Below are 22,162 nucleotides of genomic sequence, written 5' to 3' on the forward strand. Positions count from 1 at the left end.
CAACTCTCCTTTTTTCTGTCTATAAGAAGATTTTTATTTATTTATTTTGCCAGTCCTGGGGCTTTGAACTCAGGGCCTGAGCACTGTCCCTGGATTCTTTTTGCTCAAGGCTAGTACTCTACCACTTGAGCCACAGCTCCACTTCTGACTTTTTCTGTTTATATGGTGCTAAGGAGTCGAACCCAGGGCTTCATGCATGCAAGGCAGGCACTCTACCACCAAGCCATATTCCCAGCCCAGAAGTTTTTTACTTAAGTGGTCAAATTTAATTTTTTTTGAGGGGTAAGGAGGGTTGTTATCCTTTTTTTCAAATTTATGTCATTTCTGTTTCTACAGATGCTTTGGTCTTCTCCTAAGCCCAGGAAAAGATGTACGAAATAGTGATATGCATTTATTAGATTTGGTAAGTTGGATTTTCTTTTTGCTGTGAGATTATATACTTTCTCCTTAAGTCATTTTACTTTATCTCATCAGAATTTAATGTTAGACACGTTTATGAAGGCATTCACATAAGCTATAAAACTCCACACATTATTATTTTTCCTGATGTGTCATTTATAAGTCAGATCTTGGTTGACTCTCTTAGCCTTGGTTTCTTAAATGTATAGTGGTGATAGCAGTTCTTGTTTACTAGGTTGGATTGATGTGTGCGAGTAGGAGGAGAAAATTTGCCAGAGAGTTCTTAGTAAACAGCCATGTGCTTTACAAGTTGCAAGAGGAGCCAGATGTAGTGGTACAAACCTGTAATCCCAACACTGGTACACGGAGGCAAGAGGATCATGATTTCAAAGCCAGCCCCAATAATATATCAGAATTCTGTGTCAAAAACCAGTCCCCATCAAAACAAAAATTGTATAAATCATAAGTATTAAAATTTTTGCTGTGATATGAACATCTTCCTTTTCACAACTAAAAACCATATTATCTTATTTACTTAATAGAACTGAGCATAGCTTTTAGGTACTACATTTCCCTAATGTTTTTTCAGTTTGATGTGATGTACAAATATATACTTTACAGTAACCTTTTGAGGAACAGTTATAGTAATAATTGGCACTTTTTTCCCTTATTGTCAAAGTAATTGGCACATTTTTTATCATAACTGTAATCGTTCATATGTACTACTATGTTTGAAAAAAAAAACTTACACTTGATCTGGGTCCAACTTCACTCAGGTTGCATCTACCTTCTCCATGGCCACTAGAAGCCATTTTATTTGTATAACTTCTCAAAAAAAATTTTTATTTTTGCCAGTCCTGGGACTTGAACTCAGGGCCTGAGCACTGTCCCTGGCTTCTTTTTGCTTAAGGCTAGCACTCTACCACTTGAGCCATAGTGCCACTTCTGCCTTTTTCTGTATATGTGGTGCTGAGGAATCGAACCCAGGGCTTCATGCATGTTAGACAAGCATTCTACCACTAGGCCACAATCCCAGCCCAACTTCTCAAATTTTGATATGAAAGATGAAGCAAGACTGCCACAAGTAATACTACCTACATTGAAAGGTGGAGCCGAATTTGCTACACATGGAGCAGAATTTGCTCCCTTTGAGGATAGGATTCAGGTAGTCTAATTGGTGGCAATAATAATGTGATTCTTGGCCCATACACATTTCAGGAGGAAGCAATAGTCATTGAAGGAGCCCTATATAAAACACTACAGGTATGCATCAGAGTCAGTGGCATAGTTTGGAGCCCAGAGACTAGAATCCTTTTACTTCCAGGAATCAATTTTTGTTTCATCTGCTGACATGAAAATTACATTATTAACTATAAATGTTCAAGATAAAATGAATAGAAGGTTTTAGAAAACCATTCAGAGTTCAATTATGGTTTGAGAGGTTCATCCCAAACAAGTACAAGAAATTTTAAGTGTGAGTAATGATCGCATCTGTAACAGGATTAGGACTTAGAAGGAAGCAAACAACTCATTTTTTTCTTCATTCCCATGTATCAAATATGTTCTAGCATACTGAAGAAACTTGTGAGCCAGCGGTTGTAGAAAAGAACACAACAGCTGGTTATATTATATGATTTTTTTTTAAAAAATCTAATAGGCTATTTTGTCTCTTGAATCAGAACAGATGCTATTAATGTCAACATGCTGTTACTTAAGCACCTTCAAAATTGCAGCTGTTGCAGGAATTGTTTAATTTGGAATATCACTTGGTTTAGTTATCTTCAAGAGCCCATTTATTCAGACAGTATGCAATTAGTGAAAACTTGTTTGCAACCACTGGTATTGGTGATTTCAGATTCACTATTTAGCACACCCTTCCTTACCCATTCTCTTTGGTCAGTAGCTGTTGAATCTGGCTTTTCCTGGCACAGAACTCTCCTACTGTGTGCTATCAAAGACCACAAGCTGTTATTTTGGGTAACTGAGATATATTTCTGCTTTAAATCTTAAACTTAGTGTTTTTAGTACATATCTTAGAGAATTTATTTTTATCAAAATATATGGTGAATTCTTTAAAAATCAGATAATCTTGCATGTGTATTTATTCAACTCCTGTTTATTAAAAGCAGCAAAATGTCAATTTGCTAATATTCACTTACTTTGGCATTAAGGTTTGTTTTTACTCTTTTTTTTTTTAGGAGTCTATGGGCAAAAGTTCAGATGGAAAGTCTTATGTTATTACTGGAAGCTGGAATCCAAAATCCCCACATTTTCAAGTTGTAAATGAAGAAACTCCAAAAGGTGATGCAAATTGCTTGCATGAACAATTTGCTCTCAAGAAGTTACCCAGTCTAGGTGCCTGTGGCTCACAACGGTAATCCTAGCTAAACAGGAGACTGAGATCTGATGATTGAAGTTCAAAGCCATCCTTGGCAGAAAGTGTGAGGCTCTATCTCCAATTAAAGAGCAGAAAACAAACCCAAAAAACACAACAGCTAGACTGGTGGCATAGCTCAAGTGGTAGATCATCAGCCCTGAACAAGAAAACTAAGAGTCAGAGGCCCTAATCTTAAGCCCTGATACCACACAAAGAAAAAATAAAGATATCCAGACTGGGGGGCGGGGGGACTGATGGACGTTTAGGCCTGTAATCCAATTACTAAAAAAGCACAGATAGTAGAATTGTGGTCCTAGGCCAGACTGGGCAAAAGCATATGAGATCCTATCTGAAACAAATTAAAACACAAAAGGACTACAGTGTGGCTCAAGAAATAATGCTCTTGTTTAACCAAAAAAAAAAAAGAAGAATATACACAAATCTTAAGGTTACTTGCTTGACCAGTTTCTAGTCTTTGCTTAATTCTGGTGAAACAAATAATTGAAGAGTTCACAAGTTTCTTGTTAAATTTACCTGTAAACAAAGTATTATTTTTGCTTGTTTTTCTCTCCTCTTCATTTTACCTTTTCTTTTTATGTACTTATGTATTTACAGACTTCTAAATTTTGTTTTTGTAGAGAGATAATCCATGCACGTATGGTTAAATATTCAAAGGACATACATAGAAAAGTGAGTGTATTACAGACCTTGGTGCCCCTTTTCAAAAAGAATCACAATTAGCAGTTTCCTTATATAACTTAAGGTATTCTATGCATAACATCTTTTAGTTTTTTGAGACAAGGTCTTGTTCAATAGCCCAAAATGGCCTCTGTCTCATGATCCTACTACCTTAATTTCCTGAGTGCTTCATACACAAGTTTTTAAGTTATTTTGTGCTTTTCCTGAGTGACCTTTAATAGTATCTTAATGTTCTAGCTTGAAAATGTAATGTTATTTGATTATGAGCCCCTGTTATTGAACATTTATATTTCTTAGAATTCATGCTAATATTCAAATGGATAAAGAACATAAACTAGCATTTCTAAAGTATAAAGATATGTATCCATTATTAGTTAAGTTTAAAAGTTGAGTGTTGTTGAGAGTAGCATAAAGAAGACACATATGTAGAACAAAACATTTCCTAGGCTTTAAAACATACGCTTACGCTGGTATCACTTTCTAGTTTTAGTGATCCAAAAAACAAATTCTCAATGTTTTTTAAAGCAACAATTTACCTAAAAACTTAAAATTATAGTTGACCTGAAGATAATCTTGAAAGGTTGTAATAAAAGTAATTATTGTTCTAGTAATTGCATGAACACTTGTATTTCCATCTTTTTTATTTGTTTGTTTGTTATTCTCCTCTTTCTCTGTCTCCTAGATAAAGTACTTTTCATGACCACAGCTGTTGATTTGGTAATAACAGAAGTACAGGAGCCTGTTCGATTTCTCCTAGAGACAAAAGTTCGAGTTTGCTCACCTAATGAAAGATTATTCTGGCCTTTCAGCAAACGTAGTACTACTGAAAATTTCTTTTTGAAACTAAAACAGGTACTGATTTTTATTTTTTATAACTTTAAAGGGGGAAATAAGGAAAATTTATGTAAGACAGATTTATCATTACAACATCAGATCTTTAGTCATATATATTGTAGATATATTAAAAGGAAAAACTGTCATTTTTAGATTTATCCATGTATTTATAATTTTGATATTGATATTCTTGACTTTTTCCTAAAAAGCCAGGTTTCTATTTGATCATTTATCCTTAGTGTGAACAAATTTTTGCACTTTTTAGTACAAATATGCCCATGACATTATCCATGTCTTTTTATCTGAATGTCTTTATTTCACTCTGACAGACTATTTTCACTGGCTATACGATTTCTAGATTTTTGTTTGTTTGTTTTTAGCATTTTACACGTTATCTCGTAGGTTTCTGACTCCCATAGTTTTTGGTGAGAAGTCAACATTCCATTTACATTACTGCTCTTCTATATGTAATACATCATTTTTCTCTGCTGCTTTTAAAAATCACTGTTATCCTTGATTTTTAAACATTTAACTCTTGTGCCTAGGTGTTATTTTCTTTTTGTTAAATCTTCTTGGGATTTGCTAGCCTTCTTTTTTTTTTTGGCCAGTCCTGGGCCTTGGACTCAGGGCCTGAGCACTATCCCTGGCTTCCTTTTGCTCAAGGCTAGCACTCTGCCACTTGAGCCACAGCGCCACTTCTGGCCGTTTTCTGTATATGTGGTGCTAGGGAATCGAACCCAGGGCCTCATGTATACGAGGCAAGCTATCTTGCCACTAGGCCATATTCCCAGCCTTGCTAGCCTTCTTAAATTTCTTTTTAAAAATAACCAAATTTGGATTGTTATGGTTAGTCTACAACGTTCATCGCAGCACAATTTACCATTGCTAAAATAAGGAACCAACCCAGATGCCCCTCAGTAGATGAATGGCTCAAGAAAATGTGGTACATATACACAGTGGAATTCTGTGCTTCTACCAGAAAGAATGACATTGCCCCATTCATAAGGAAATGGAAAGACTTGGAAAAAAATCATACTAAGTGAACTGAGTGAAACATAGACTCAGCGGTTTCCCTCATTCGTAATAACTAGTAAATATCTAGTATAGTCCTAGCAAAAGATCACAACAGATCCATATCTATGTACATATGAACACATAAGATGATGCAAAGTGAAATGAACTCCAAGTTATGGAAATAAGTGGTTTATCATTGTTATTATTTTCAACATACCATATGAAGTTATGCCTTTTTCTTTTGTCTTTCTTCCTCATGGTTTTACCCCTGATGTCACTGTTCTTTTTTATTTTTGATGATATTGGTGTTTGAATTCATGAGATATGTTACAGTCTTCTGAAAACTCTACTACCTTTTCATCTTGAACTCAGGGTCTGGGAACTGTCCTTGAGCTTCTTTTGCTCAAGACTAGCACTCTACTACTTGAGTCACAAGGTACTGAGGAATCGAACCCAGGGCTTCATGTATGCTAGGCAAGCACTGTACCAGTAGGCTACATTCCCAGCCCTGTACATCACTTTTTGTTTGTTTGGTTTTGGAGTTTGTTTGTTTTTTGCCAACCGTGGAGCTTGAAATCAGGGCCTGAGCACTGTCCCTGGCTTCTCTTTGCTCAAGGCTAGCACTCTGCCACTTGAGCCACAGTGCCACTTCTGGCTTTTTCCATATATTCAGTGCTGAGTAATAGGATCCAAGGCTTCATGTATATGAGGCAAGCACTCTATCACTTGGCCATATTCCCAGTCCTACACATCACTTTTATAATAACAATAAAAAATATTATTTTTATGAATGGAAACACCTTACTGTCATAGAGCACTTTACAGCACTATTGATCTTATGAACATCATTTTACTAAGAGCACTTACAAGCACTTAATCTTACCCCCTTGTACTTTATTTAACTACATTTATTTATACCACACTCCTTTTTGTTTACATTCATAGCATTAAAAATCAATAACTTTACCACTAATTGAGGTCCTCCTATGATTATAACTCTACTAGCTACTTGTTTCCCTGTCTCAGGTTTCAGCAATCCAATGAGCATATTAAATAATACTCTCATTTTAAATACATTATGTGTGTGATAAGAAACATAGTTTCATCCAAGGTTATTTCATAAAAATCTGCTACTTGTGTCTTTCTGAAAGATTTTTATTGGTGTTCTTAAAGCAATAATTTAAAATTTTAACCTTTTTCCGTTCTCCTCAAACCAAAAAGCAAACAAATTTTTTAAATGCACAGCATATAACTTTTCTTTACTATCAGTTTGGAGAAGCAGTTATAGAATTTTAAAGTGTTTAAAAATTGGTTCTTTTTCCTCTTGTTAAAATTATCTGGTGACTCAGTAATTCCTTTTAGCCTGGAAGTCTGCCCATCTGTGGCATTGTTAAAGTAAGATGGCATCATATTAGAGAAGAAAAGCTTTAAATTAGGGGGAGAAAGACTTTCTTGGATTTACAAGTTAAGATACCATTTACTGGAAAAGGAAGAAAATGAACTAAAGACTAAGTTTTCAAAAAACAATACAAAGTAACCAACAAAAGCAAATATTCTTAGAACTATAGAATTATGAAACATTTCTTACCAAAGAAACCATTAGAGGAATTCATTATTTAATGTATTTATATTTTATTTGCCTTTTTAAAAAGCAATGTACCTGGAACAATCTACATCAGTAGATAGAAGATTCCACGTTCCATTTAACAGCTAAATAGTTCTGCATTGTTTGGATGGAGCCAATCAGTCCTCTCCTGGTGGACACATGGATATTTTTTTGCACTTGTTTGCTCTTCCAAGTAATGTTGCAAGGTGTAACCCTGTCCGTTTGTTTTGGTTTCTGAAAGTGCATTCTTTTAGAGTAGTTTCCTTTTAGTGGAGTCTCTGACACATGGGGCAAATGCATATGTAATTTTGTTAAATCAGCCATCTCTTCCAAAGAGGCTGTAGCCAGAAGGGTTCGCTGGAAATTCCTGTTTTTCTATGGACTTTTTTAAAGTATGTTGCCAAAATTAAAGATCTAAAAAAAAAAGAAGTTAAATACCTAGATGAGTAGGACAAATGAAGTCAAGGGGTTTCTATGCTTAATGATTACTTTTCTGTTGATTAAATTATTTTTCTATTTTTTAAATTGTTACTCATAATTTTTACAAGTTTTTTACATATTCAGGAAATTAAACTTTTTTCTTTTTTTTTGGCCAGTCCTAGGCGGTGAACTCAGGGCCTGAGCACTGTCCCTGGCTTCCTTTTGCTCAAGGCTAGCACTCTGCCACTTGAGCCACAGCGCCACTTCTGGCCATTTTCTGTATATGTGGTGCTGAGGAATCGAACCCAGGGCCTCATGTATACGAGGCAAGCACTCTTGCCACTAGGCCATATTCCCAGCCCCAGGAAATTAAACTTTTAAGATATGTTTTCCCAGTTTATCAATTGTCTTTGACTTAATTTTTTTTTTTTTTTTTTTGGCCAGTCCTGGGCCTTGGACTCAGGGCCTGAGAACTGTCCCTGGCTTCTTCCCGCTCAAGGCTAGCACTCTGCCACTTGAGCCACAGCGCCGCTTCTGGCCGTTTTCTGTATATGTGGTGCTGGGGAATCGAACCTAGGGCCTCGTGTATCCGAGGCAGGCACTCTTGCCACTAGGCTATATCCCCAGCCCTTTTTTTTTTTTTTTTTTTTTTTTGCTAGTCCTGGGCCTTGGACTCAGGGCCTGAGCACTGTCCCTGGCTTCTTTTTGCTCAAGGCTAGCACTCTGCCACTTGAGCCACAGCACCACTTCTGGCCATTTTCTATATATGTGGTGCTGGGGAATTGAACCCAGGGCTTCATGTATGCGAGGCAAGCACTCTTGCCACTAGGCCATATTCCCTTGACTTAAATTTTGGCAATTCTTTTTTATTGAGCCATGCAATCTTGCTCTTGCTCTTCTCTTTTCCTTCCTTCCTTCCTTCCTCCCTCCTCCCCTTTTTCTTTGTCTCTTTCTGTCTCTCTCTTCCTCCCTCCCTCCTTCCCTCTCTCTCCCTCCCTCCTCTTTCTTTCTTAAGATATTTTGCTCAAGGCTAGTGCTCTATCACTTGAGCCACAGCTCCATTTCTAGCTCTTTTATTTTGGTGGTTAATTGGAGATAGGTCTCGAGGACTTTCTACCAAGGCTGGCTTTGAGCCCTGATCCTTAGACCTCAGCTTCCTGAATAGCTAGGATTGCAGGTGTGAGCCACCAGCACCTGATATATTTGAATTTATTGATTTTTTTAAAAATTCTGATTCTAGGAGCAAAAGTAGATTTTCCTCCCAAGTTAAAAGCAATTTACAAATTATTCTTGTATTATTTTTTGACTTCATTATACTGTTTTGAGATCTGTGATTGATATTTTATTATGGTGACCCTATGTTTATTATAAAATTTGTCTCTTAATCTTTTCCAGTGGTCCCTTATCCAAAACATCATTTGTTAAAAGTTAAAACGTTGTTACTTGAGATCTAAACTTTACCAAAATTTCGTATGTATTTTAAACCTCTTTCTGGCTTATGTATTCTGTTCTGTTAATTTTGCATTGTATCATACTCTGTTGTATAGTCTTCACAATATGTTTGATATAGGGCTCCTCCTATTTGGGAGAGCTTTTCAGTATATCCTTGTTTATTTTTTTTTTTTTTTTACTTTTTTATTTTTTGCCAGTCCTGGGCCTTGGACTCAGGGCAGGGCCTGAGCACTGTCCCTGGCTTCTTTTTGCTCAAGGCTAGTACTCTACCACTTGAGCCACCGTGCCACTTCTGGCCTTTTCTATATATGTGGTGCTGGGGAATCGAACCCAGGGCTTCATGTATACGAGGCAAGCACTCTTGCCACTAGGTTATATTCCCAGCCTCCTTGTTTATTTTTGTATAAACTTTAGCATCAGTTGCCTTGCTGTGGGGAAAAGTTGCTGTTTTTTTTTTTTTTTTTTTTTAACTGGGAAGAAGCCATCTTACAAACATGGATGTCTTCATTTCTGTCTTAGGCTGTTATCTATCGCCTATATCATTTGTAGGTATCATATTATAGAATCTATGTATGTGTATATATATATATGTGTGTGTATGTGTTTTATATATTACAACATATAATTTATATATAACAATTTAAAACTTACTTATTTTTTTTCTTGCCAATCCTGGGGCTTAAACTCAGGGCCTGAGCACTGTCCCTGGCTTCTTTTTGCTCAAGGCTAGCACTCTACCACTTGAGCCACAGCGTCACTTCTGGCTTTTTCTATATATGTGGTGCTGAGGAATTGAACCCAAGGTTTCATATATACGAGGCAAGCACTCTACCACTAGACTATATCCCCAGCCCCAACTTACATATTTTTGTTATATAATTTTGTATATATAAAATATATATAAGTAAGCTTAAAAGTGGTTTAGTATAAAAAATTCAAACTTTAGACATTTTAAAATAATGACATGACTCCATGTACTCCAGCTTCAACAATGAGCATTTTCATAGTTGGAGTTCCTGATTTACCTGGCTGGTCCGTTCTCTACTCTGTGACTTCATAGAGCTAACTGTGACTCATGAAGGATATTTCCTATCCAAATATAGCTTTTAAAACCAAAAATTGTTATTATAATTTGGAATAAACATATGCTAAAGATTTTAAGTCCTTTAATTACTGTGGGATCCAGAGATTTTCAGTCATTTAATTACTGTGGGATCTAGAAAGATGGTAAAACTGGTTCTAAGTGTTTGGGACCTTGAGTTTATAAGGTCCATGCTTAGAAAAATGTTTTAGAATAAGATTGTTAGGCTAATGTCGTATAGATAATCTTTGAGTTACCTTTTCTACTGGACAGGAATAATTTTCATATCTCCTGAACACAAGCTTAGAAGCTAATATGTAACTTCACAGAATCTGAGTCATTTATTAATAGTAAGTAGCTAAGTAAAGAAATGGTATATTGTCAGAATCAAGTAGTCTTTGGTTAGATGTGTTAAAACTCCCACCAGCAAACTGTAGCCTTAGTGTAACATCTGGCCTGACAGCTGTTTCTTTAAATAAGGTTTTATTGGGTCACATCCCCATTCAATTTACTTATTGTGTGTGGCTGCTTTTGCCCTTCTAATGGCAAAGATTCGTAATGGTGACAGAGACTGCTGGCTCACTTACTCTAAGATAACTTACTGTTTGGATCTTAAGAGAAACTCAGGCTCTTGAATGAAGTGTTGTGCAATTATATTAAAAGTACATGTTGCCACTATCTTGGCTTTACTCTAGGACTGGGGTAAATTTTAAAGAACCCAAATGGAAGCGGAAATGGACATGATAAAATCCACTCTGATATTTCTGTGAGCCCTTTATCCCTCCGCCCTCTCTTTGTGTGTTTTTACTGTTGTGTCTTCGTGTGATGTGGCTGGTTATTTTTCAGGTTGTCTTTGTACATTTTCTGGCAGCTCTCTCTTTTCCTCTTGCTCTATAATTATAATTCACTTTATAATTTTCTCCTCCTCCTCCTTAAACTGGCCATAAGAGGAATCCATGTACTTAAATACTTTAATGTATTTAGGCAAATTTTTATACTATCTGTTACAGCTAATTTAGGTCAGTGTAAACTGTTACATATTTGCCTGAAAATAAAACCAAAATACAAATCTGGAGTTACAGAATTTTTGTGTTTTCTTTTTATATCTTCTCTGTCATTCATCTCCACCCACTGACCACTTGCACCCTAAGCTGTTGCTCTCAATTAAGAAAAAGTTCCATACACTGTTTTAATTCATCGGGGGGGGGGGGGGAGGGAGGGTGAACCATGGAACAGGATTTTGTTAGTTCTAAACTTCATGTTTTAGAATAAAAAAAATTGATATGTAATTTAGTAAACCTGAAAGTGTAACTTGAAAAGTACAGGAACAGTTTTCTTTTTAGTTTATATTAACTATTGGTACTTGGATATTTGATGATACACTACACATTGAAGATTGGTAAAATTACAATAAGGGAGTCAAGTTCAGTAACACACTTTTTTACTTAGTGAAATAAATGCTATTCTTCATATTCTGTACAAAATCCAAGTGGTATTTAAAACAAAGATCTTACTGCAGTATGTATAATATTTTTTCACCCTCAAGATAAAGCAAAAGGAGAGGAAGAATAATGCTGACACGTTTTATGAAGTTGTGTGCTTGGAAAGTGAATCAGAGAGAGAGAGAAGGAAAACTACTGCCACTCCTGTTCGTCTGCCACAATCTGGATCTCAGAGTTCCATGATCCCCTCTCCTCCTGAAGATGATGAAGAGGAAGGTAAATTGCAGAGAGAACTTAATTTGCATTTAGTTAGAGGGCCATGCAAACTATTCAGGTTTTATCAATCACCTGATTGATAATATGAATTGACAGGTGGACTTCATTCAAATGAGGATTTGCGAGGCTACTGTGGGGAAGATGTTGTGAGAGATTAGAAAATAATTAGCATTAGATTTTTTAAATTAGATTTTTAAGATTAATTTTAGGGCTGGGGATATAGCATAGTGGCAAGAGTGCCTGCCTCGGATACACGAGGCCCTAGGTTCGATTCCCCAGCACCACATATACAGAAAACGGCCAGAAGCGGCGCTGTGGCTCAAGTGGCAGAGTGCTAGCCTTGAGCGGGAAGAAGCCAGGGACGGTGCTCGGGCCCTGAGTCCAAGGCCCAGGACTGGCCAAAAAGAAAAAAAAAAAAAAAAGATTAATTTTAAATTAACTTAAATTTAAAATTTTTAATTAAGTAATCAAACTGGAAAAATTAGGTTTTATAATTAGTACTTTTTAAAAAAACATTGCTAGCTAAGTGTATTAGTTTGTTTTCGGTTACAGCTTCTATATAAGTGAGCATTTCTAGCTCAACTCATTCATTTTATACGACAGTTTTACCTGCTGACACTTCAGGGGTACACCTCAGGAGTTCTGTTTTCACTATCTTCATATCTTACAGTCTTTAAAGTCTTAGTCTTCTTAGTTATTTAAGGTTTTTTTGTCTTGGTCCTTTTAAATATTTTTGCCGTTTCTATTATAAATGTATGTATACCATTTATAGAAAATTTAGAAATTCACAGAGTAAAGTATCCATCGCATTACCATCACTCAGAGGCAGAAATTATTAATGAATGACTTGAAGGCTAGCACTGTGTCACTTGACTCACAACTCCACTTCCAGCTCTCTGGCAGTTAACTGCAATAAGAGGGGTTGGAAGCTCAGATGGTATAGTGCCTGCTGGTGAGCAAAAGCATTAGATACTGAGTTTGAGTCCTGAACTGAAAACAGAGAGAGAGAGAGCTCACAGACTTTCTTACATGGGCTAGCTTTGAACTACAAACCTCAGATCTCAGCCTCCTGAGTAGTTAGGATTACAGGCATGAGCTATTGACACTATTATTTTCTGTTTTTCAACATAGGTCACCACTGAAGGCTTAACTGTGCATGTGTGTGTGCACACGCACACATGCGTGTGCTCTCGTGTGTGTGTGTGTGTGTGTGTTTGCTTGCCATATTTTTAGGTAACAAATGCCAGCATTTACCTTTTATCATTTTATTTCTCCATTCTTTACTTTGCCTTTATAGAAGAATTAGGAGGAGCTGATATTTTTTGTTGTGGTAAATGAGAATGCCATAAGTGCTACATATTTTACTTTTTTATTTTACATATTTTTACTGTTTACTTTAGAAAAGGTAAAGGAATATGCCATATTTGTGTGTCTTGTGACTTTATAAGTGGCTTTTTTCTTTTTGCCAGTCTTGGGGCTTGAACTCAGGATCTGGGTGCTGTCTCTGAGCCTCTTTGTGCTAGCACTTGAGCCTCAGCACTCCAACTTTTTTATTTTTAGTAGCTTATTGGAAATAAGAGTCTCATGGGTACTTTTCTGTCCAGTCAGGCTTCAAACCTCAATCTTCAGATCTCAGCCTCCTGAGTAGCTAGAATTTACAGCTGTGAGCCACTGGTGCCCAGAAAGTGACTCTTTTCTATGACTGACAAAGTAAAGACCTATGTGGAAAGAAAAGAGAATTAAAGAGGTTACAAAAACATTCCACTTAGGGCCAGTTTCATTTTATTATACTTATACACAAACACTAAAAAAGAGAAATTAAACTCTTTAAATTTAATTCTTAAGTTCCCAAATTGTTCTTCTGGCTAGCATACCCATTTTTGTGATTTTTTTCTTTTGTTATTAAAGATAATGATGAGCCTCTCTTGAGTGGATTTGGTGATGTATCCAAAGAATGTGCAGAAAAAATTCTTGAAACATGGGGTGAATTACTGTCAAAATGGTAAGTTCTAATAGTTCTTTTTGTCTCTAGATCTAATTTTATGAACATGGAATGTTTCCTACTTACAGTACTCAGTTTGGAACCAATATAAATGTATGCACACTAAGCCTTGTAATTTTTGAAATTTGTAAGGATAACCAGAAATTTAATCAGTTCTTAGAATATCAGAAACCTAATAAATCCTCATTACTGGAGAAAACATTAAACCAAACATGGAATTTGGGAGCAGGATTAAAAAAAAAAAAAAGTCCTTTATGTTGAAGATGTAAGGAGCAACTCACTATTTAAGATAATACCCAGTTTGATTTTTTCTCATCTATGATAAGTTCCTAGAATGGTGGATCATAGTGTCACAAATAGAGTATGTATTACCTACTCTGTCAATTGCTCTTCCAACTAACATGCTTAAAACTCAGGAATTTCTTAATAGATAGCTTGCAATGGCAAGTCCTTCAGTGATAGATGCTTGCCTATCATGCTTGAGGCCTTGGGTTCATTCATCAGCTTGGAAGGAAAACAAAACATTACTGATTCTTGCTGTGCATTGTGGAACATGCCCATAACCCTAGCAGTGGTTTATAATCCCAGCATACAGGAGGCTGAGGGAGGAAGTTCCAGACTAGCCAGAGCTGAATGAGGTAGGCCAACCTAAGCTACAAGGTGAGATACTGTCTGAGTCGCAGAAAGGAATACCTGACAACATTGTTAATAACAGGCATCAGCCTAGTCAGATTTAAGGAGAAAGAATCTCCAGGTGTTGATTAACAACCAAGGATATTGTGGTGAGACATTTATGTCATTTCCTTTTTGCTTGGGTAGGGTGGGTGTCATGAAGGAAAAACTACAAAATAGAAAACTGAACATGAAAGTGATACAAAGCTGTATGTTTCTGATGTTTTGGTTTTTAGGGCTAGCACATAAGTTCCCTGTGGATCTGTGACTTTGGGGTTTCATTTTCCTCACAAATTATAGCTGTTGAAGTTTTTTACTTTAATCTGTGTCTTAAAAAATAATCCTACCTGAAGAGAGGAAGGGGAGAATGTACAGTCATAATATTCAGTATATATCTTATAAAATTGGAGGAAGAGGTGAGATTTGGTGGGGTAGGGGAAAATGATAAAACGAATCACACTGATTAAGATGCATTGTATTCATAAACTGCTTTGTTGAATGGCAACTCCTTTATACGACTACTAAAAGATAATAAAAATATATATTTAAAAATTCATACCTGTTAGGGACAGAGTACAAATGGGTGTCTTCTGCTATAGCTCTCTCTCTTTTTTTTTTTTTTTTTTTTTGCCAGTCCTGGGGCTTGGACTCAGGGCCTGAGCACTGTGTCCCTGGCTTCTTTTTGCTCAAGGCTAGCACTCTGCCACTTGAGCCACAGCGCCACTTCTGGCCGTTTTCTGTATATGTGGTGCTGGGGAATTGAACCCAGGGCCTCATGTATACAAGGCAAGCACTCTTGCCACTAGGCCATATCTCCAGCCCTGTAGCTCTCTTATAATGCTTTATGCTATGGCAAAACACTGCATATTGTAAAGCATGAGATATGTACAAGAGAAAAGGGCAAACAAAAGCATGGCTTGTTTTTACATAAGTGGTTTTAATACATGAACTCTGAAGAAAACCCAGAATAGTTTTCTGATTTTTTTTTATATTATTGTACAATCAGGAGACAAAATAGTGGGTGGTTTTGTCACAATTACATTTTCAGTTCAGTGAATCTAAAGTGTTTGGGCTGCTGCTGGAAGGAATTTCATCTGTCTAAAAAGGTTTCTGCTCTAAAGCAGAAACATAATTTAGTTTTTATATGGTTTCCTAATATTTAAAACCATCTAGTATAGTTTGGATTCTAGAACCAGATTTTATTAGATGAGCACACCAGCATTGTACGTGATAGCTTGTAATGTATTTTCTTTCTTTCTTTTTTTTTTGCCAGCCTTGGGGCTTGAACTCAGAGCCTGAGCACTGCCCCTTCCTTCTTTTTGCTCAAGGCTAACAACACTCTATCACTTGAGCCACAGCACCACTTCTGGCTTTTTCTATATATGTGGTACTGAGGACTCAAACCCAGAGCTTCATGTATGCGAGGCAAGCACTTTACCATTAGGCCATATTCCCAGCCCCTGGAGTGTATTTTCTTATCACTTTGTTATTTATGTAATCAAAAGTATCCTTCCATTTCCTCAAATTTATTCACCGAATTTACATCTACCTCTATTACCTTCAGGTTATTTAAGCTGTTTGCTTTATTTACTCATGACTTCAGATATATCATATTTTCTCTTAATCATTTCATCTTTTTTTTTTCCATCCTGTGTGTTCTGTGGATAGGAATCATACTGTCGTGGAAATGTAGATCCTTCTACTTTCACACTGGTCTTGAGCCAGTTAACTTTTCTTCACTGAGAAAATACAAGTCTGGAACTACCATATGGGATTCTTATAGACTAAGAATAATGGATGTCATGGTTGTATAATAAGTACTGTGTTAAGTTATATACACAACATATTTCAACAATAGCAACTTTATGAACTTGTAACCACTTTTATTTTTTTTTTGGCCAGTCCTGGGGCTTGAACTCAGAGCCTAGACACTGTCCCTTAGCTTCCTTTGCTCAAGGCTAGCACTCTACCACTTGAGCCACAGCACCAATTCTGGCTTTTTCTGTTTATGTGGTAGTGAGGCATTGAACCCTGGGCTTTATGTATGCTTGGCAAGCACTCTAACCACTAAGCCACATTCTCAACCCACTTGTAACCACTTTTACAAATGAAGAAATTAACTCATAATTTAAACCATTTGATTTGTAAACTGAGAAAACCAAAAATTTTAACACAGCACATCTGATGTTGAAGCTGACTTACTTAATTCCATGTTACATTTTACTAGCAGCATTAGTAATAGTATCTTTGAGTTCTTTCTCTCCAAGTGTTCCTAGTGGTAAAAGAATTAATGTTTACAGTATAAAAGAGTGGGCTGGGTTCTCATTAGTCTTAAGAGACTGAGGACTACCTCAGTGAATAAACTGACCTCCTTGGCTTTTCTCTATTTGTGAAACTGGAGATACAAGGTCCACCTCAGATGGTTGTTATAGGAAAAAATGAGATATTGTGTGAAAAAGCACTTTGAAGACTTAGGCTAATATTTCTAGACAGTCTTTATCTTCTTCATTATATAGGTAAAAACGTAAACAAATAAACCCCCAAAATTGACTAATTTATTTTGATGGTATAGTGGTATAGAAGAAACATTCTTAAGCCACCAGTTATTCAGAGAAATTGCCTGAGGAAATATAGAAAATCTCTTACAACATACTTGAAGTGTTTTGTTGTAACCAAAATTATAAAAATGTATAATTCACTTGTTAATTTAGAGGTAGGGCTCTCTTCCAATAATTAGAATGCTGCTCTCTTTTTTTACATAAGCCATAACCATAAAGTGTCACTTGTGGTTTCTACTATTTCCTTTTTTTAAGATTTAAAAAAAAGGGCTAGGAATATGGCCTAGTGGTAAAGTGCTCGCCTCGTATACATGAAGCCCTGGGTTGGATTCCTCAGCACCACATATATAATAAAAACCAGACTGGCTGTGGCTCAAGTGGTAGAGTGCTAGCCTTGAGTAAAAAGAAGCCAGGGATCATGCTCAGGCCCTGAGTTCAGGCCCCAGGAATGGCAAAAATTAAAGTAAATTAAATTTAATTTAAAAAAGCCATAACTGGGGCTGGGAATATGGCCTAGTGGCAAGAGCGCTTGCCTCCTACACATGAGGCCCTGGGTTCAATTCCCCAGCACCACATATACAGAAAACGGCCAGAGGTGGCGCTGTGGCTCAAGTGGCAGAGTGCTAGCCTTGAGCAAAAAGAAGCCAGGGACAGTGCTCAGGCCCTGAGTCCAAGGCCCAGGACTGGCCAAAAAAAAAAAAAAAAGACATAACTTAAAGATGCTTATGGAGCAGTTTGCAGAACCCATGTGAGTGTTTATTCTTTGTTCCAGCCAGTTTCTTAAAAGTTTTTTTGATCACATCTAATAGCCCTTTATCTTTTTTCTTTAGTTTTATTTTATGTTGCTTTGTCAGGTCTTTGTAAGTCATCTAGTTGAATTTTCATAAAAGTAACTCTTTATGAACTAATGAGTTCTGGCTTTATTTTTAGGCATCTCAACTTGAGTGTAAGACCTAAGCAGTTATCATCCTTAGTGAGAAACGGTGTCCCAGAAGCTCTTCGAGGAGAAGTCTGGCAGCTTCTAGCAGGCTGTCACAACAATGACCACCTGGTGGAAAAATACCGCGTTCTTATCACAAAGGTAAAGACACAAATGCTGCATCTTCACTATTCATCCTTCTAGGGATTTTATTTTTAAATAATGAGAGATCTTTGTGGTTATTTGACCTCCAAAAGGGTTGTTTTTTTCTTGTTTGCTCAGTTGGTGTGTTCTGTAATATATCTAAAGTAAGAATATAACTGGCCAAAATAAGAATAGTTCTGGCCAAAGATGTGTCTTTTGTGGCATAAAAGAGAAGTTCAAGGTTTTCTTTCTTGATTTATTGCAGCTCAAAGGTAAGAGATGATCTCTAACCCATTATGCATCTAAAATCCTTACTGATTATAGTTGTGTTTTGGTCAGAGAAGTTGTGTTATTCAGTGTATAAAAATATTTTGTTATTTTTTAAATTCTTTTCACACTTGACAGGAATGTGCTTTTGGTAGAAGAGGCCTAGTTCTCCTTAATGCATTTTTTAGAGATGAATTCTGTAGTCTTAAACCATATTCCCTTCTAGCTCATTCCTCTAAAGAGAAAAATCCCTATTTACAGTATTTTTCCTTCCCAGTGCAATGTTCTTCAGCCAAAAAAAGAAATACTTCTTTGTGCAGCATGTAAAGTTTAAAGTAGTTTTCTTCAAAATTGGGCATTATGTTATGCATTTATGTATCCATGTTACTGATTTCAGCTTCATTATTCTTGAATTCATGAAATGTTTGCCAGTTAGGAAGTAGCTTTTCCAATGATATGCAAATCCTAAAGAGGGGTTATAAATTGCTGTTGCTCAAACCCCTTAAGAAGATTTGAAAATATTTCTATAAGAACATACTAAACCTATTTAGGGACGAATAATGTCTCTATAAAGCTGGTATTTAATACAAGTACCTTACAATGGAGCAGTGTTTAAACATGAGATAGGACCTTTCTTCAGCAGAAAATGCGTTTGTTTTTAGAAAATTTAGAAAATTTTGGACTTGTAATACTATCGTTCTAGATCCTTTTGAAGTCCTTGGAAATGTTTGAACAAAATTGATTTGAGACTTTAATATTTTGAACTCAAAATTTTAGTCCAATAGATAGAATCATATTTCTGTATCTAGAAACATTTATTTATAGGTAAATAATATGGATATATATGTATTTATAAATCTGTATGTATTTTAAAGTCTAGCATCCACATATTTGATTTGGGGGTTTGGCTTATGTGCAAAATGATGGTTTTGAATTTCTTGCCATGTTCTTGCTAATTGCATAATTTTATTAATGACATAATTTCATTTTTCCTAATAGCTGTATAATCTATAATATATATGTACCAAATCGTTTTCTTTTTTTGTTTTGTTGCCTGTTCTGGGGCTTGAACTCTGGGCCTGGGTACTGTTCCTGAGCTTTTGTTGCTCAAGCCTAGTGCTCAGCTCTACTTTTTTTTTTTTTTTTTTGCCAGTTATGGTACTTGAACTCAGTGCCTGAGCAGTGTCACTGGCTTCTTTTTGCTCAAGGCTAGCACTCTACCTCTTGAGCCACAGCGCCACTTGCAGCTTTTTGTGTTTATGTGGTGCTAAGGAATTGAACCCAGGGTTTCATGCATCCTAGGCAAGCACTCTACCACTAAGACATTCCAAGCCCCTTTTGTGTTATTTTTGGTGACCAACTGGAGTTAAGAGTCTCAGCATTGAAACACGATCCTGAGTAGGATTGCAAATGTCACCCATGGCTTGATTGTATCGCATCTTTTATTCATCTGTTGTTGGGCATCTCAGCTGATTTCACCATTTTGTTGAGTTTATTATTTGAACTTTCCTCTCATATACTATTACTTAAGTCTGTTGATTGTGGGGTTAGTGATAATTCACTGAGATTTGTACATCCGGGTCCAAGTTTTGGTAGTGATTTCCTTCTTTTTCCTATGCCCTTTAAGTTGGTGATTTCTCACAGGTTACTTAAGACTGCATTGTGTTGACGTTGTGGTATATTTTCTTGTTACTAGATCAGAGGAGTGTGGCTAAATACAATTTCAGACTCTTCTCCAGTCAGGATGAGGAAACATAGCTACAAATGTGTTGTAGTTGATAAGATGCAACTTTGTGTTTGTAGCAGTTCTTTTTTTTTTTTTTTTTGGCCAATCCTGGGTCTTGAACTCTGGACATGGGCACTGTCCCTGAGCTTTTGTGCCCAAGGCTAACACACTGCCGCTTGAGCCACAGCCTTACTTTGAGATTTTTAATGATTAATTGGAGATAAGAGTCTCTCAGACTTTCCTGCCTGGGCTGGCTTCAAACAGTGATCCTCAGATCTCAGCTTCCTGAGTAGCTAGATTTATAGGCTATCAGAACCTAGCCTTAATGAAATCTAGTCACTACTACTCTTAATACTGTTAGATGACTATAGAAGCAAGATTATATCTTCAGGTTTTATGGGGGCTAGAGTGGAAATTGGGAGAAAATAGCGAGGTTAACACTAATGAATAAATATTAAATATGTAGTTTTTTGTTCCTAGTTGTGGGGCTTGAACTCAGGGCTTGGACCCTGTCCCCAAGCCTCTTTGTACTCAAAGCTAGTGCTCTACCACTTGGGCCACAGTGCCACTTCCAGTTTTTAAGTGGTTAATTAGAGATAAGAGTCTTGTGGAGATTTTGTGCCAGGACTGGCTTCAAACTGTGATCCTCAGATCTCAGCCTCCTGAGTAGCTAGGATTATAGGCATGAGCCACTGGCACTGTTTATACTTAGTTTTTATAGGAGGGAGTAGGTAGGAGCTACATCCAAGAGCAGTTGTGGCTAGTCCCAAGTTATGGGCTGCACAGACAGTTCACAATCCACAGCTTCCCATGCAGCCGAGACCCAGGCAGACACCATTTCAAGAAGCAAAGCATTTTTTACTTATAAGAATGAAGTCTAGAAAAATATAGCCCAGATTTTGTTCCTTTTTTTCTCTCTTTTCATTTATCCTTTCTTCCTTCTCCCTTCCTCCCTCCCTTTGTCTTTTTCTTTTTTCTTTGAAGATGATATTGGGTTTAGAAATCAGGGCCTTGTGCTTGGCAGGCAGATGTAGCACGCCTTGAGCCATACCCCAGTTCCTTCAGCTGTGGTCACTCCTCCTATGCCTGGGATTGGCCTTCAGATCCCACTGCTCCTAAGTAAACTTGCCTTGGAACTTGGATTGTTTTTGTGTGCCATCACACCCACATTTCTCACTAACTTTTTTTCTTGGCGGGGGCTTTGAACCATGGTCCTACCAATCTCTGACTCTATTTAAATTTTCACAATTTAAAAATGTGTAGTCCTATGAAATTTTACATAAAAAATCAGACTGCTGTGGCAATTGAAAGAGCTAGGCATACCTATCACCTCCAAAGTTATTCTTGTCTATTTCTAGTCATAAGCATCCTTCTGCGTCTCTGAAGTCATCATTATTCTGATTTCTCTTTCTTTCTTGAGTTTTGTTGTTGTTTGACACGAAATTTTGCTGTGTACCCCAAGCAAGTCTCAAAATGGACATCTTCCCAGCCACAGTGACCTAAGAGGGATTAAGGGCATATATCACCACACTCAGACTTTAGATTAGTTATGATTGTTTTAAACTTCAATAAAATGAAGTTATAGAATCCTACAGTGTATACTTGCTTGTTTCTGGCTTCTTTCTCTTATCCATTTTGTGATTGTATCAGTTTGCTGAGAATATTTTGTTCTATGAATAAACCACATTTTTTAATTCCATTTTGATATCATATATGTTTGACTTGTTTGTCCAGTTATAGCTATAATGTATAAAGATACTGTGAACATTTTTGTAACTATAGTAAGGTTTGTTCATGCTATTATCCATATGTAGACAACATTTACATATACACACATATTATTGATATCTAGAAATTATGTCATTTAGTCTAGATTTATGTTCTGTGTTTTTGTGGGTTGGTTTTGTCTGGGGTTTTTTTTTTTGTGCCAGTACCAAGGCTTGACTCAAAGGATTCAAGCTCATGCTTGGCTTGCATGCTCAAGACTGATTTCTGTCAGTTGAGCTATGTATGCCTCCAGTCCAGTTGTATTCGGAAATTTTGCATGTGATATATAGGAGTGTTTTTTTCTTGTTGTTGTTTCTTCACAAACTGTCAATTTACAGAGTAAAAGCCAACAAACTTACCTTGGCAGAACAAACAAAAAACTGATTAATGTTTTTTGTCATCATTGTAATTGTCAAGCCTATCTTATGTGAGGGGTGCATGCATGCACCTTTGTCATAAACTATTTTTTTCTCTTCAGTGCTGAGGGCCCTAGGGCCCTGCAAATGC

General features: G+C 36.6%; 1 protein-coding gene across 6 annotated transcripts in view; it reads left to right on the forward strand.

Annotated features, from left to right (window-relative positions):
* The window catches only part of Rabgap1 (RAB GTPase activating protein 1), a 136,774-nt gene that overhangs the window by 52,297 nt on the left and 62,315 nt on the right, over window positions 1-22,162 (forward strand). For 5 of the 6 annotated variants that reach the window (XM_048341908.1, XM_048341917.1, XM_048341935.1 and 2 more), the window contains 6 exons: window positions 337-403; window positions 2,598-2,700; window positions 4,158-4,327; window positions 11,429-11,600; window positions 13,509-13,602; window positions 17,763-17,913. In XM_048341908.1, coding sequence (XP_048197865.1) covers window positions 337-403; window positions 2,598-2,700; window positions 4,158-4,327; window positions 11,429-11,600; window positions 13,509-13,602; window positions 17,763-17,913 — 757 coding nt within the window. Of the gene's footprint in view, window positions 1-336; window positions 404-2,597; window positions 2,701-3,414; window positions 3,467-4,157; window positions 4,328-11,428; window positions 11,601-13,508; window positions 13,603-17,762; window positions 17,914-22,162 lie in introns of those variants that run through there. The other variant, XM_048341954.1, reaches the window with a different exon arrangement.

The sequence above is a fragment of the Perognathus longimembris genome, chromosome 1 (assembly GCF_023159225.1).
Source record: "Perognathus longimembris pacificus isolate PPM17 chromosome 1, ASM2315922v1, whole genome shotgun sequence".
Lineage (NCBI taxonomy): Eukaryota > Metazoa > Chordata > Mammalia > Rodentia > Heteromyidae > Perognathus > Perognathus longimembris.